This window comes from Dermacentor albipictus, chromosome 9, assembly GCF_038994185.2.
Source record: "Dermacentor albipictus isolate Rhodes 1998 colony chromosome 9, USDA_Dalb.pri_finalv2, whole genome shotgun sequence".
Classification (NCBI taxonomy): domain Eukaryota; kingdom Metazoa; phylum Arthropoda; class Arachnida; order Ixodida; family Ixodidae; genus Dermacentor; species Dermacentor albipictus.
In genome coordinates, this window is record NC_091829.1 from 11,292,049 (window position 1) to 11,308,664 (window position 16,616).

The 16,616-nt window shown below is 44.8% G+C and overlaps 1 protein-coding gene across 5 annotated transcripts in view; it reads left to right on the forward strand.

The window, feature by feature from the left end:
- Ndc1 (Nuclear division cycle 1) overlaps positions 1–16,616 on the forward strand; it is a 94,039-nt gene that overhangs the window by 67,666 nt on the left and 9,757 nt on the right. For all 5 annotated transcript variants that reach the window (XM_065443301.1, XM_065443304.1, XM_065443300.2 and 2 more), the window contains 3 exons: positions 10,079–10,155; positions 13,924–14,038; positions 14,644–14,744. In XM_065443301.1, coding sequence (XP_065299373.1) covers positions 10,079–10,155; positions 13,924–14,038; positions 14,644–14,744 — 293 coding nt within the window. The remainder of the gene's footprint in view (positions 1–10,078; positions 10,156–13,923; positions 14,039–14,643; positions 14,745–16,616) is intronic.

Sequence of the window (16,616 nt, forward strand, 5' to 3'; positions counted from 1 at the left end):
CGGAACTCATCTCTTCCTCGCCTGAGACGCTGTTTGAGTCCAAATCCGAGCTCGGCTCGTATTCTGAATCGGAAGAGCCATCACTCCAATGAGCAGACAAAGGTGCCGCGCGCCTCGGCTATCCGAAAGTAACTGCGCGCAGGAAGGATGCGCTTTCAGTCGCCAGCACAACGGAGAGAAACGGGACGTTGTGTGATCAAGAAGACAGAGGGAGATGGAAAAAGGCTAAAACAGAATTTGAAGAGCTTTCTTTACGTTTACTGCTGCAAGTCGGAAGCGAGGGTGCGGCGAGAGAGCAAAAGCAGCAATCGAGTCACTCTTTTTGGAGAGGCAACAGCGCATGCACCTGAACTTGACACGCCGTAGCAGACACACCAACAGAAGAAAAATAAAAACCTTCAAACCAGCGGAGATGGCAGAACAACCCTTGAACCCATAACCACATGCGCGCGACGCATGATCCAGCGAACGCGGAGCCATCGCGCTACTCAGCAAAGAGAAAGCGGGGAGTGGCAGTCGCACCGTGCTCTTCAATACATGTACTAACACAGGTTGGTGCGAAAATAAGAACTTGTAGAAAGAGTCAACAGATGGCGTGGCTAGTCCAGGAGCGCCAGCTTTGCACTCAGGCGCGAAATTTTGAACGCACGATAGAGAACGTACCGGTACGTCAGTGACACTGTGGGGGGGGAGCGCGATGACGTACCGGTACGTCCATGACAGCGAAAAGGTCCACTTTTGTGTAACCAAATGGAGCGTAACAGAGTGAAGCTTTAATGCAGCCGGGCCCCGTCGCTGTAGTCACTACCTAAACCAAAAGTGCTGCCGTTCCCTGCTGCAGAAGGTGCAAAGGGATCGTCATGTGTCGATCTGGTGGCATTAGAGGCATTGTATTCCATTGTTGCCCATCAGCTTGATTTCGTTTATACAGTAAACCCTCGTTAACTCGAAATTGTAAAATCCGGGAAAAATTTCGAGATAAGCAGAGTTTCGAGTTAAGCAAAATGCCGAAAATTTCAGTGACCGGGTCACTGAAAGAGCCAGTAACAACCAGCACTGCTAACAAACGCTCCACAGCATGAGGGGAGCTTTTGCAATAAACGCAGAATTCCCAGGAAAGACTGAATTTTATTTTTTTGGAAAGAACTGGGTGATGCTTGCCTGCTTGGCATTGGCATTCAATGCGAGAAAAGCGTCCTCGAGCTGCTGGACGCACCGCATGAGCCGTTGCTCGCTGCCGCAGCATTCAACTTTGTTGCGGAGCAAGCGTAGCAAGTTTCTTGTTTCTGCAGTTGTCGGCACTTCTCTAGGTGGTTCTTCGTCAGCGTGATCACCGTCGTTCACTGCCATTTCAATAATGTCGGCGTCGGACAACATTTCGGTAACGGGCACGTCCGACTCGTAGAGCGCGTACTCTTCAAAAGTGATTTCGCCGTCTTCGGCATCGCTGGTGCTGCCGGCAGCTTTGCGGACTTTGTCGCAAAGTTCATCGCAATCACTGAACTCGTCAGTGTCTGGCTCAAGCGATTTCTCGGCGCGCGAAAATCCTGCATGTGCGAAACAATTCGCAATCGTCAATGGACGTACTTGTCGCCAGGCTTCGGCGATCAGGTGGACTGCACCCAGCAAATCTATTTCGTACTTCTTGCCACTGTCGTAAGAACACAAAATGCGGTGCAGGAGAGACTTCCTGTAGAACTTGCGAGCAACCTCAATGACTCCTTGGTCCATCGGCTGGAGCATGGACGTCATATTAGCAGGCAGGAACTCCAGCGTGACTGCCTCCAAGTTGTTGATTTTTCCGTGGCCGGGGCAGTTGTCCACAACGAACAACACTTTCCGGCCGTCCCTTGCCATTTTGCGGTCAAGAGCACGTACATACTCTTCAAAGAGTGCTGCAGTCATCCAGGCCGTTTTATTGGCAGCCATGCATTTCGGAAGCACCTTGGATTGAGCGACTTACCGATAACAAGCAGTGGCAGTTTTTCATCGCCGGTGGAGTTTGCTCCGAAAAGTATCGTCACTCGGTCTTTGCGCTGCTTAGCGCCTGAGCACGCTTCTCCCTTCGGCGTGTATGTGCGGCTAGGCAGCATCTTATAGAACAGTGCTGCTTCGTCGAGGTTGAAAATGTCCTTGTCCGCGTAAGCCTTTTGCAGCTCAGCGAGGTGGTGGTTGCGCCAGGTGTCTGCAGCCCCTTCATCAACTGTGCCGCTTTCGCCGTCGATAGGCTTCGAGGCCACGTTATTTCTTTTTTTAAATCGTTCAAACCAGCCATTGCTGCAATTAAAGTCTGTGTGGCCCATCTGCAACGCCAGAGCGTCTGCCTTCTCCATCATCATTTGGGTTGTCACGGGAAGGTTGGCTGCCCTGACATTCCGGAGCCACAGCATGAGTGCTGCTTCGACGTCCGGGAATTTCGAGGCCCGAATCCGCTTCCGCTCGCTGGAAAAACTTTGCTCGAAGTCATTGAAGACCTTTTGCCGATTTTTTAAAACTGTCGAAAGCGTCGACAATGGGAGGCCGAATTCTTTGGCGATGCTTGTTTTGGATCTTCCCACTTTCTCCACTTCCTTGATTAACGCGACTTTTTTCTCCAGCGTCAGAGACTTACACTGCTTGGGGCGGGACATCGTCGTTGTCCGTTGACCACACACCACATACACAACAAAAAAAAAATCGCAGTCAACGCGTCGTGCTCACAGCGCGACGAAACAAAAAACTTACAGAATCGTGCACGCACAATAACGTTCGCACGTGCGAAATGCGGTGGCGTGGCTACCCGATAAAACTCATGAGCCCCCGCACGCAAGCGGCGCACACCATGTGACTGTTTCCAAGCTTGCTTGATGTGGTTGACGGAAAACGGCTGCATCTGCGGGAATTTTGTATTCGCCCTTAGACCGTGACCGTGTTCGGCACTTTAGTAGGAACCAAGCGCTTGCTTGGAGCCTGTATCACCTTTTGGTAACGGCCTTTGCCTTCAGCCATCCCGGTCAAAATTTCGAGATATCCGTATTACGCCCGAAAAATGCTTCGAGATAAACGGGTGCGAATACATAACACCTATGGGTGGGGAAGGCGCGGCGTGGAAAACTTTCGACTGAACCGATATTTCGAGATATGCGAGTTCATGTTAAAGAGGGTTTACTGTATTTCCCGTAGCAGCCTTCAAACATTACAATAGGAAAACAACAACAGATGTCGCGGGTTGCTTGGACCTTACCGGCTCAATGTGCGTCCATGTCTCTGCAACAATTCATACTGAGTGGGCATGTCAAAAATTCCTGCCGAAATTCTCCGCTTGACAAAGCTGTTGACCCAGGCTAAATTTGGAGATTGCAAACGTAAGTTTGCCGAAGCTGTAAAAACGCCAGTGTGTGTGTTGGGCTTGGTTTGCATGCACGTCTCGTTCTGCAGTGATTCGTGAAACACTTCATATTACGTAGTGAACTACACTTGAATCAGTCAATTTTTAGGGAATTCCGATTGTACGTCATCTCAGTATCGGTTTTTTCTCATGTTTTTTTTTCTTTCATTTTTTTGAAGATATGTGAATGAGATTCTGCTGTATATAAGATATAACAACGAGCAGCCAATGCGTCGTCATCTTTTGTATGTGTTCTATGGTGAAGTAAAGAGCTTACTTTAGTGCTCCCGTTCTGCATTATCGGTTGTAAAAAATTAAGTCTGGCTACTCGGTGCCTGCGCCAAAAGAAAAAAAGATGCAAGATCCGTTAAAAGAACAAAGAAGAAAGAGCCGCAGTAAAGCCGTTCACTGAGTGCATGCTACCTGGATACATTTATCGCTGTCTTCACCTTCACATCACCACTGGCATTCTTCAACTTACTGTTACCAATATCTGCAGCAATGTGGCATCCCCTGTCTTCATTGTTCTACCTGGGATGAAGGTGCTCGCAATGAATCTATAGCACTAGCAAGTGATTTATTTAGTTGAGATGGTTGGTATAGAGATATATCTCATCAAATTTCTCAGAACCGGGACGTCTAGCGCAGCTTGTTGTCTGCTAGTCAGAGGGCATCATTTCTTGATCCCAAGTACCAAGGCCTCCAAAATGAGTAGCCAGATGCCAGGGCGCAATCTATACCGATATTAGAGAGAGAGAAAGCAAGAAGAGGAAAGGCGGGGAGGTCAACGAAATGCATGTCCAGTTTGCTACCCTACACTGTGGGTAAGGGGAAGCAGAATAAAAAGAAGAGAGTGAGCACTGAGTGCACAAGAGAGGATGTACAGGAGCACTATAAGCGATGTCTTAAATCAATGTACTTAAGGAAGTGTACTAGTGCACAAATCGCCTATATTAGAGACATGCTGGATCACCTAGTGCCTCTATTTGATGAAAGCTGTAGGGCCACTAGCCAGTTTGAACCAGTGGCACTTCGTATACTGTTCCATGGCCAATGAAAAAAAAAGGGGGGGGGGGGTGCGTCCTGCTGCAATGGGAGCGAATGTGACAGCCACAGTTGCTTAGCTAGGCCGAACGGCACTAGTTGCGGGGGACAAGACACGTCAGGTGAGAGCGTTACAAGCGTGTTCCTGACACATTTTCTAGGCCAATCCCAGACAAAGAATCCCAGCCAATGGTGCCGCGGTGGAAGACAGCGTTTTTGATGCACGTGACAGGCCGCACCTTTTTTTTTTTTTTTTTTATCCAATGGCCGTGACTATTCATTGCCCAGCTCCGTGTCAGTCAGCTGATAGACAATCTCTTCTAGCCCCTGCTTGGACTAAACTTGAACTCGCTGAAATAGTAGAAGGCCCACGAGTAGTAGTACGCTCCTAGCACAATTGGCAAAAAATAACAACAGTGCTACGGGGTTTATTGACAGTTAGTGCGAAGCTCAGCGACGTTGGGTCCAACACAGAGAGCAGCTGAGTAGTCCCAGCCCAGCGCCAGCGCGAGGAAGGCAGCGACACTGATCGGTTGGTCTTTGTCTTCACTTCAGGAGCCATACGGCCGCAGCAGTACTGGGCAGTATCGAAGATATTTGTATCATGATACATCTGGCAAGACATGTATCAATATCTGCATTTCCGATACATGAAAGAACGTAATCGTGTATCCTAAGATACAAGATACTACTGTCAGAACACCACAAGCGAAACTATAGAGATTGGCTGGACTCCGCTTCTCAAGCTGAAACTACTGCCACTAAGCCAGTTGAACAAAACTAAAGGGTCTGCACATTCCTGTTGGTGGAACAAAATCATGTGGTGGCGCTTGCACAGTCTTGGCAAGAACGAGCGCGCGAATGTCTGCACGCACCCAGCCTTTTGTTTTCTTTATGTTTTGTTTTCAGTCCCGTCAGTGCCATGAAACCTTCTCGTGGCCATCATACTTTACTGTGTATGCCAGTGTGTGCGGCGCAACATCTCTTCCGCAAATTTTGATGCTGTTATAATCTCATTATTAAAGTTCCTCTTGCATGGCGCTTTATTACAAAGTCTGAAGAATGCAAGAATGGGTTGCTTTGCAACCAGTGGCTTTCACACATTGTTTTGAAATGACAATATTGTACTTTGAGCAAGAAAGAAAAATTTTGAGAAACTAACATAATACATACATACATACTAACATACATGCATAATCGAGGCCCAACGTCGATCTCAACTAGAGCGGCTTACCCTCACGGAAACGGACCGCAGCATTCTAAGCAAGCTTAATATCACCTACCACCGTCAACATGGTCAAACACCCAATACCACGCGACATTCAATGGATACACGCCGACCCTATTCCGAAAAACATGCATCCAGACTACAACAAAGAACGCAGGAAGGCACGAGCTACCTTCTTCATCAAAGCTTACGCCAACACCGTGAGCGTCACCTTCGTTGATGCAGCTGAGTACCAAGATGTACGGCGCTTAGCGGCGGTATTTCTCATCAATCACTTCTTATCTTACGACAAGCCCCGCATTCGTCTGAAAATCAAATCACTCTCTTCTGGATCCCAGCACACGCTGGCATTGTCCACCCGCACCTCACCAACCTCAACGAGGTTACAGACTCCGTAGCACGAGGACTAGTCAATCGTGCCGGAGATGGTGCAGGTGCACCTGCAGGACGCGACCGCCTTACAAGATACAACGACCTTGTAAAGTTATTTTACCTCGCAAGAAGAACCTTCCCCACCCCTCACCGCAAGTTAAACAGGGCACAGGCAACCACCCTTCACCTGTTACAGACAAATACATACCCCTCTCTCACATGCTATCACAATATATACCCCGGCATCTACTCGAGCCAGATGTGCAAGGTCTGTAAAACTGAATCGGCAACATTCCCCCACATGCTATGGGAGTGCAAACATCAATACCAAGACCTTAATCCCGTGACCCTCTCGTCGAAATGGTACGCCGCCCTGCGCAGCTCCCATCTCGACAACCAACTCTGGGTTACCCAGCAGGCCTATGAAGCGGCGAAGAGGCAAGACCTCGACGTCCCATCGTGGGAGGGCTAGGCCCAGCAGACTAAACTGCTAGTGCTCATTAAAGTACACTTTCTCTCTCTCTCTCTAACATACATTTCACTCAAATGAAACGAGGTTGGTTGGAGTAAGAAATTTCCAAGCGAACATTTTTGTGCATATGCATTTGGTGCTACATTATATTGTTACTATATATATATAATAAAAAATTTGCAAATGTATTGAGGTATCTTGAGATACTAATGGAAAGTGTTGCATCGGATACAATAATTACGGCAGTATCTTGTATCTTTATTTAAAATGCTTGTTGCCTGAGTATCTTGTATTATATCATAATACAATTGCCAAGTATCTTTGCCCAGCCCTAAGCCGCAGCGATGCTTGGGCTATATTCGTTATTAAAATAATGATAGTAATAATACCAAGCACTTTCTTATGAAAGTGTTTGACTGCATCGTGCCACTTTGTTTAACAACTTGGCTACATTAGCTGCTACACATTGTATAAGAAGATAAAGAACAGCTGTGAGCTGCCAACAAATAAATAGGGGTAATTATGAACTTTATTTGTCATGAGCTAACCCACAGTCCCTGCCATAAATGTGGTTTAGTTTCGTAAATTTACACACATCTTTTGCACGTGGAGTAATGAACATCTTGCTAAATCGCTGTGTGTAAACTTTCACTCTTCCTTTACTTTGGTCTTTATCTAGTTTTTTTGAACGAAAATCACCACCACCTTTAAAGAAAAATTAGTAAAGTGAGTGAAGGATACAGCCTGAGTAGTGTCTGCCTTTGTTAACAGTTTGTTAGTGCCGTCGATGAGATATGACAGCGTAAGTAGTAGGCCTGAGAACATTCGTGCATTACTGATTTGAGACTGTTGGTATAATTCTTAGAAGAATTGCACGATGATACTATAGAGCAGATCACCAATGAGTTTATGGGCAACTTTAGGGCTGAATGGTTAAGCAGAATAATCAGAAATCCTCGAAGCTCTTTATTTCAGATATGCTGTTTGGACTACGCCGTATATGAGCTTGTGGGGAGTTTCGCAGATTTTTGCCCCACATACTTATTGGACACCTAAAGGTGCAGATGCCTTTGCAGAAAGAATAATAGCAGCCCTTTGTTGGTATCCAGTGATGCATGGAGCATAAATGGACGCATAGATGAATCCATGGAAACATTTTTAACCATCTAATAAACAGCATATATTACAGGCTGTGAATTGTTACACTTAGCACGTGATATCACAATATATGTGAAGAAATCGAATATTCGAATGATGAGTTAGTGATACCAAATATCCACATATGAATATTCGATTATCCGGCTATCCAGTTACACAAACTCGATATCCAGCATATTCATTTTTATAAGTCCGAATAACTGGCTTTTAAGACCGGATTCGCTTCTTTCCGATTAAAGGGGGAAGTGAGTTTTAGAAAAAGAAAACGTGTTTTATTCTTTGAGATATGGTGCTGAAATCTTGTACATATATGTATGTTAAGTGTTTATTTTGGATATGCATTCCATTTTTGTTTATCTCCTGTAGTCCTAATTATAGCTGAGCTTCCCCTAAATAATCTTTTGCAAAGATTTGCAAAATATCAGTTTCTTAGATTTTGCTAAACAGGATATCAACAAGAGTTGTGAGAGTTCAGGATAAGCACCAGAAAAACATTCTTTCGAGTTTGAACTTAAAAACTTCACAACTCGTGCTCTAAGTAAGGTAGATCAATATTGTATGAAACGATATTTTGCAAATATTTGCAGAAAGTAATTAAAGGATGCTTGCATAAAGTTAAACCCAGAGGAGACAAACAAATATGAGCCTTATATTTGAAATAAGCACATAACATTACATATATGCAAAAGTTTATAGCTCCGTACCTTGGCACCTTGCCAGCTTCACCTTGCCTGAAATTATTACAAGTCATGATCGTATCACTGAAATTCTACGATATAACAATTATTGGTTATAACTATGGGATTTAGTACTGACATGCTTTAACAACTAATATAAGGGGATCTGAGGGCCTCGACTTTTATTATTCACAACCTTGTAATGAAGCAGACAATGATACACAGAAATTATGGGTAAAATTATGTGTTAAGTTTAATTTAAATTTATTTATTTACTTATCTTATCTTATTTTATTTCATAAATACTGCCAACTTTAGTGTCAGGCATTGGGCAGAAGTGGGATTACATAAAAGCAAAACATCGGACAACGATAGCTACTAAACAAAATAACGGGGCAGAAAGAATAATAAATACATCTTCAAAATGTCATATACAGCATCTTAGCACTGCACGTGATGCTTAGCACTGTGCATAAGAAAAACTGGCTGTGGCTTAGCTAAGGTTAAGCCCAGGATGCGAAGCATACTAGCCTTTATTTTAACGCGACAGCGTTAAGGAGCTCGTGTCGCAAAAAAGCCGGTGTCGTCGGCGTCGGCTCAGGCATGCGGCGCTTGCTCAGGCGCACATTTCGTTGTCGCGCCGAACGCTGCGTTGCTCGACGCTCACCGCGTCCGATGCGGGGCGCGTAGTCGCTGCGGCGTAGCAAAGCCACCTAGAAACAGTCTCTGTAGCACGCCGCAACCTTCGCTTCTCATTCCAACGAGCAGCTCTGTCTCCAGGAGGCATCTCACCTCGTGAGTGTCTAACAGAGGCAAGCGCAGCTGCTTATATACCGCCGTGACGCCGCGAGCGACGGCGCGAGTTGGAGCCCCGTTTCTCCTCTGTCGTGACGTCACGGTGTCACGTGGTCAGCCTTGAAGGCGACGCTGCGAGCGACGGCGCGAGTTGGAGCCCCGTTTCTCCTCTGTCGTTACGTCACGGTGTCACGTGGTATTGAAGGCGACACCGCCGCGCCTGAGGAGCTGGGTTGAGCTCTAGTAATATGCTTCGCATAAAAAGTAAAAGAACGCACAGAAGCATACGTAGTTGGCAAGGCTGGAAAAAAAAGTTATATTTTATGCATGAAAATACATGAAATCTTAGCATTATACAATGATATCATATAAATGGTATATAGATAGGATATACAAGAAATAGCATTTAGATAGCAAATATGTAAATGTGAAGAAAAGTGAAAGTGCACAAAATGATAACTTGCCAAGGTGGGAGCCGAACCCAAGTATTCTGCATTGTGCATGCGATGCTTTATCAATGAAGCCACCATAGTAGCCATCCTCCCATCCATTTTCTTGGGCATTTGTTTGTGTGTACAAGATTGGCGCTGGGAATGTTAGCCAACACTGCACATTATCAAGGCAATGGACATGGAATATCGTTTTGGTCACAGGCACCACAAATTTAAGTGAGCTTGGGAGCAGGCAACTAGCCAATAAAACCTTGTATACTACCTTATGGCATTCTCTGAAAAGTGCATTCCAAGATATTTGTAATTAAAAAACCTGTGTGAGTGGTATGCCATGTGAACAACAGCTTGGCTTATAGGTGAATGAAATGTACTAGCGCTTGGCAATGTTTCGGTACATGTTCTATTTCTCACACCACTCCATATTTCATTTGAAAGTAAATTATGGAACAATGTTTCACCTACTGCTGGTCACCTCACCTGTATACTGAGGCTGTGAGCCTTTCTTTTTTCTAGCAAACCCATGGCAGATGATGAGTCCTGCTCAGCCGCCACCACCCCCTGCTCCTCCAAAATTGTCGCTGGCTAATCGGGTAAGTCATACCAACCAGATAAACCAGGCCAGTTATTGTAGAAAGTTGCATATAATACTCGAATTTTCCAGAATTTGTCATGCATAATCTGCATCTCGTATTCTATTTGGGTAACAGACCTCTCCACATTATTTTGTGCACCTAGTCATGGTTTCAGCTTTGAAATATGCAATGCAACAGACACCTATCATCATCGTCGTCGTCGTCGTCATCATCATCATCATCATCATCATCATTGTCAGGCTCTGCAATGGAACCGAAAACCGAAACCACAAATGCTCATGGCTGCTGTGCTGAAGCATTTGCTGAGGCCTACATGCCACATACCATGCTCACCAGTGTCCTCTTTCTTCATTGCCAAGCTGCAGGGTGGCAGCTTTGGGGAGACAGCAAGTAGAGAGCTGTTTAGTCTACCAAAACTGCCACAATGCTGCGGCATGACAGTGTGAAGTCGCTGAAAGGATCATCCGAAGCTAGTGGGCAGAGACAGAAGTTTTCTTGGTCAGCCGCCTACACCTATGTAATGTGACCATGCTCTTTGCATTTTGCAGTGTACTTTGAGATACTGCAGCAAAATGTTCCAGAAACTGTACAGAAATAGTAGTAATGATTGCATTGATATATGAACATCATGTATGTGTACACTGGCTGCACATTGTACTGTCATGCACATTGCGCATCTCATGTATGTATATAAGGTGTTTTTTTTTTAGCTGCACCAAACTTTTTAAAGATTTTAAAAGCAGTTCTTGTTGGGCTAATTGGTAGCTTTTCATCATAAAATATAAAGATGCCATATAAACGGACACACACAAGAGAAGAGAACGAAGAGAAAAGGCGCCCTGTCCCGTTCTCTTCTCTTGTGTGTGTCCGTTTATTTGGCGTCTTTATATTTTTTAAAGTTTGTCTATGGCTGATAGCGCAAACCCTTGATCTGAATTTTACTTCTACGAGAAATCAAAACGTTCAATTGAATAAATAAAATAATTATGCTGATTAATAGTTTAATTATTTACCTTACGTCACATATTTCGATCTACAAATTATAGCCGCCGAGTTCGCACGGCATATCCACTTGGAACAAATTCTCTGGACAGCACCAGTTATGAGATATTAATTTTCAAAATGTCTGTTGAAATGCATTGGAAATACAAATGAATTCAACCCCAACTCTCACTCCCACTTTAATAATAATAATAATAATAATACTTTGATAGGTTTTATTACATTAGTTTAGATTGAACGAAACCACCGCACACCGCATGTGCATTTCTTGGAAAGGCCATCGTGGCAGTGGCGTGCCGGACTCATCACTTTGCGATTTGCGGGCCTACAGTTTGCTCTGATCACATTTCATTCGTGCTCATGGAGTTACACGTGAGTGGGAATCAACTCAGATGTTGTGTAAGCTGCAAGCCACTTTCGAATATCACAGCATCTGCCTGGTTAACTCATTGCCGACGCACGGCGATAGGTAGTTTGCATAGCATATTGTGATGGACGCGTAGCTGGGCATGTTCACATGCGATTCGCAGTACAAGTGTGCTCATGAAGTCACAGTGCATGTTCATACGGGCTCATTTGCATTCGCGCTGAGTCCACTTCTACTTCATCCTGAATACAAACTTGCAGCGAGCACTTCAGTACATGCAAGGCGCACTGCGGTCCTGCGGCCAGGCGATTCGAGCTTTTAAGTGTCACTGTTGCGATCAGTATGTATCAAAGACCATTCTGCAGGACAAGTGACCTATGACGATCGTGTGCAAAAAATGAATAAACTTAATTAAGTGCGTTTGACAAAACCTCGAAGAAATTAATAGGTGAATTCCTCCTTTTCACAACCTCGGGAAACTATACGAGACACATGGAGTTTTAAGATTAACTGCAGATAGGCATATTCTACATTTACAGTCAAACCTCGATATATCGAACACGGATATATCGAATTATTACGTATATCGAGCACTTTCTATATCACGTGGAAAATCGCATGCATTTTTTATTTTTTATTTCGAACGGGGCCGGATGTAAAATGGATATATCGAACTCCACCGCCCCCAGACCAAGTGCGCTCTGTTGACAGGAGGCGAGCTTTCCCGCAACACTCTCGAAGATAGCGGCGGCGCGATGGGCGTTCCAGACTGCTGCGTACGACAGTTCCCACATCGGTTGCGCCGAGGGCGCCATTTGAACGTAGCGGCATACACACGCGGCGGCTTGGGAGCCAGCCACGGCCGGTCTGGGCCGGTCTCGAGGGGAGCGCGCGCGCTCCCCGGCCGTGAGCCAGCCCGGCCGCCTCAATCACGCGCGCCCGCACCCCCGCCGTGCGCGCGTGATCGAGACGGCCGTGGAGCCAGTTGGAGCGCTTTGTCGGTGCTGAGCCACACAGCATGTGCATTGAGGACTTCGTTGGCGGTGACGTCAGCACCGGAACAGTGGCGGAGTTAACAGACGTGGAGATCGCGGCAGAAGTGACTGCTGAGCGGCCAAACGAAGACGCTGCCGAGGCTGATCCAGCAAACGCTGATGTTGCCCCGCTCCCGACTGCAACTGAGGCTGTAGCTGCTTTGGCCATTGTACGCCGCTAATGCGGCGCAATAGAAGGCACTGGACCGTCTCTTGTGGACCGTTTGGACTATGTTGAGGACGCCGTGGTCAAGCACGCGGTTGCCAATATGAAGCAGGCTACACGCTTCAGTACTTTCAGCGAACGAAATAAATACTTTGTTTGAAGCTTCATGTGAGTATCTATTGCGCCACGATTGGTTCATTGATTGATTTGTGCTAGTTTTTGACGCGTTTTCTACGTGATTTTATACATCGAATTCTGGCTATATCGAACTATTTTGCGATCACCGCGCTGTTCGATATATCGAGGTTCAACTGTATAATTATTGATATATGGAACTATATCACAGTTCCCTTCAAGTACGATATATTTCAGGTTGACTGTGAATGAGCAGTTCACATACTGAGAGGTTTTCGGAGCATATTTGGTCATGCATTATCAGAATAAAGTTTCAAAAGGCACTCTTGTAGGCAGTTTAGCACCTGGGTAAATGTTCGAGAATAAATTGCTATTGGGTAGTAATGGCAAGGTGGAAAAAAAAAAGCAGATCTCTAGTTAGAATGGTTGTGGCTTGGGCGAACTGCAGCTGGCAAGCCATAGTAATAATTCTGTATAGTCCTACAGATCACACAGTTGTGTATTAGTGATGGTGTAAAGCATGTGTATGGAATTGTTGTTCCCGTGCCATGTGTTGGTACAGCAGGTTACCGGCGAGCCATCAAAATTTGCAGGAGACCCATTGCTGGCTTGTCAGAGACGTCATGCTTGTTTCATTTGTGTATGTCTGCTACCAATACATCAGGGTAAACGCTTATAAGGAATATTGGATATAGTGAAGCTATTTTCGTGTCAAATGAGACTTCGTTAAAACAAGATTCGACTGTACTAAAACTTTGTAATGACACATATAAAGTGCACAAAATTGATGCATTATATGACGCTCCAAAATATACCACTAATTTGCGAATAGGACTTTTGCAGAAACCTTGTAAACGTTGTAACAATTTTCTAAGCTGTAAACTTGTATATTAAATTTGTCCACTTTAGATTCTCTTAACAGATTCTGTTTACAAACTGCTATATTTGTTTCTGGCACAGAGTGTTATGTGTTTACAAATACGAAACAGCCTCGACCATCTGTCTGTGGGCCCTATACTGCATGTGCAGTATTTTTTTTATTTCTTGCTGAATGGGTGCAGATGCTGGCTGCAGTGAAGAGCAAGCCTCTGGTGACGTACTTCATCTCGGAGCTGCCCGATGTCAAGAGCAGGCAGCTGTTTGCTGATTGCCAACCTCTCATCTGGGCCATAGAAGGTTTGTGCTCTCATCCTTGTATTCTGTGTATGCTACAGCAACAGAACAACCAGCACTGTCTAGTCAAATTTTGACTGCCATTATACTGCTTGCCTCCGCCTGGCTACACTGTTGAGGTGCAATCGGGGATTGTTTTGGAAGTGCACATTCGATTGTGCCGTGTGCGATTGGCTTAGGCTAATCGCACACGGTGCAACCAAATGCATGCTCTGAACGACCATCCCCGATTGCGCCCCTGCTTTATTGAGGGTCTCTCTGTGCTCACACGAGAATATTTAAGTGATGGCGGTCTCCAATCAATAAAAATATGAGGCTCAAACCAAAGTAATTTTACTAATATTACTAATTTACTAATTATTACTAATTATTTACTAATTATTTACTAATTTACTATTATTATTATTTTTACTAATGGTAAACAGTAAAATCAGGGGGATGAGCATGAAAAGATTATCAATAACTCATTTTACTGAATGTAATTCTTAAGTAATAACATTGAGGGCACGATGGCACCCTTATTTAGGCAACGCAAAGTCAAAGCATACCAGTCTGCAGTTTGACCACCTTGTAGCATTGGACGTGATTATGGTGTGTGACCTGTGCAGGTCTTTGCTTGCTGGCATGTGCTTCCAAGACTGAAGACCAGTATGGTGTGGTGCAGTTCAGCCTACCCAGCATCTTCAATGCCCTGCTGGAGCTAGATCAGGCAAGTTGCTTTTTGTGTTTCGGAAGAGACTCTTTCAGAACTGGGCCAGGCACTTAAGAGTGCTGCCTTGAATGCAGTTAGTACTATCTCATAATTAAAAGGGTCCTGCAAAACACTTTGAAAATGGTAAGAAAGAAATCCGAAGACACCTAAGCACATCTTATGAGTTGTGAATGCGAAAGCATTAATGTCTAATTGAGTGCTGCTGAGTGATCTTTCGAGTGTTGAACTCCTCAGGAGCAAGCGATCGCATGAAGATGCTTGGCCAATGCCTTCTAGATAGCGTAAGGCCAGTGCACTTCAATCTGTGATGTCACACTACCGTTCCCGACTGCCATAGAATCTAGTGTGGGCTCTCCTGAGTAAGCTGTGATGATTTTGATGTCACTGCTTTTGTCATGCCGGGCTTGGCAATGGAAATTTTGGTCCAAGTACCCTGACGTCATAAAGCAGAGTGCACAGGCCTGCCATCTAGGAGGCGTTAGTTTAGCCCAGTGGGTAAGACACTTTACTTCTGAGCATGGGTTCGTAGGTTCGAAACCCACTACTGCCAGTGTTTTTCCTTTTGAATTCATTCTGTTTCTTTATACATTAATTTTTTTATTGTGATTACCGAAGCACAGTTAGAATGCAGGTGAGAGCTTGCTTGGACAAGGAACGAGCAAATAAAACAGGCTTCCGAAAGTGAGGGTGACGTGGTGTCACGGCAGTGACCTATCCCCTCATGCAATGCTTGAAGCGCTGCCTGCTCTGCTCTGTTGAGGTGCAGCTCGTAACATGGCATTGCAGCCAAGGGAACTCTATCAAGGTGCGCTTGTGACTTGGTGTTGCAGCCAGTGGGAATTTATGTGCCGTTTCACCGCTCCAGAAACAGACGCTGGCTTTTTCACTCAGTTGGCCATTTGACGCTTTCACATCAAAACTGGCTTATAGTATTACATTTCATACATAGCAGACAGTGCTGCAGGAGCTACACGTCTGTTCATGAAAGTCTCATTTCCCAGTGTGGTTGTTTTAGGCTTGCGACACATTCTATTGAATAAATATTTCATATATCACAACTGTAACTCATAGTTGTAAGGCTATGCGAGATTACATATTATTTGTGCATCTTTGTGTTTCTAGCATGTGAAGTACTATGTGAAGTACAGAAGACCTATGGGCCCCGGGTGCCAGACGACCTAGCTACGCCACCGCATACGTGGCATGAAACCGTACTGTTCGTCGCTGACTCTCAAAGTTATCTAAGATAAATTGTTTTCTCATTCAAATTTGCTTTCTTTGATTGCCCACTTATTCGGGAAATTCTGAGGCCCATTTCCGTGTAAGAAAAATTGATTGGCGACTGTACTTATTTGCTTAAAAGGTTGAATTTCAATACAACGAAATTTCGATATAATGAAGCAAATTGCCGATTTTACCGACTTCGTTATATCAAGGTTTAACTGTATACGTAATAGAGTACAAGTCTCTCGTGAATCAACAATTTGGCAGTTTGGGAGAGCTTATATTGCATATTGACATTATACCAGCACCATTACAGAGAGTGACAAAGACGTGCTGAATCGTGCAAGTTTAGTGTAGTGACCAGGAAAATGCATGAACCATAGGGTTTGTGGTTAGCTACATGTATGCCTAACAAATCCTGAAGTGCACACAAAATCCAAACCATGTACTGTTTAGTGACTTGATAGCACAATTATTTCCTGGTTACATTAGTAGGCCATCGTGGCCATGCACTTGTAGTCTGCACTAGGCACAACAAGTGCAGTGCATTTCAGTCTGCTTTTACTGCTGCGAGCTCAATTACAGAGCAACAATATTAGCCTCATAACACGTAGACATTTACTACTTTTATACTATGGGTTAACT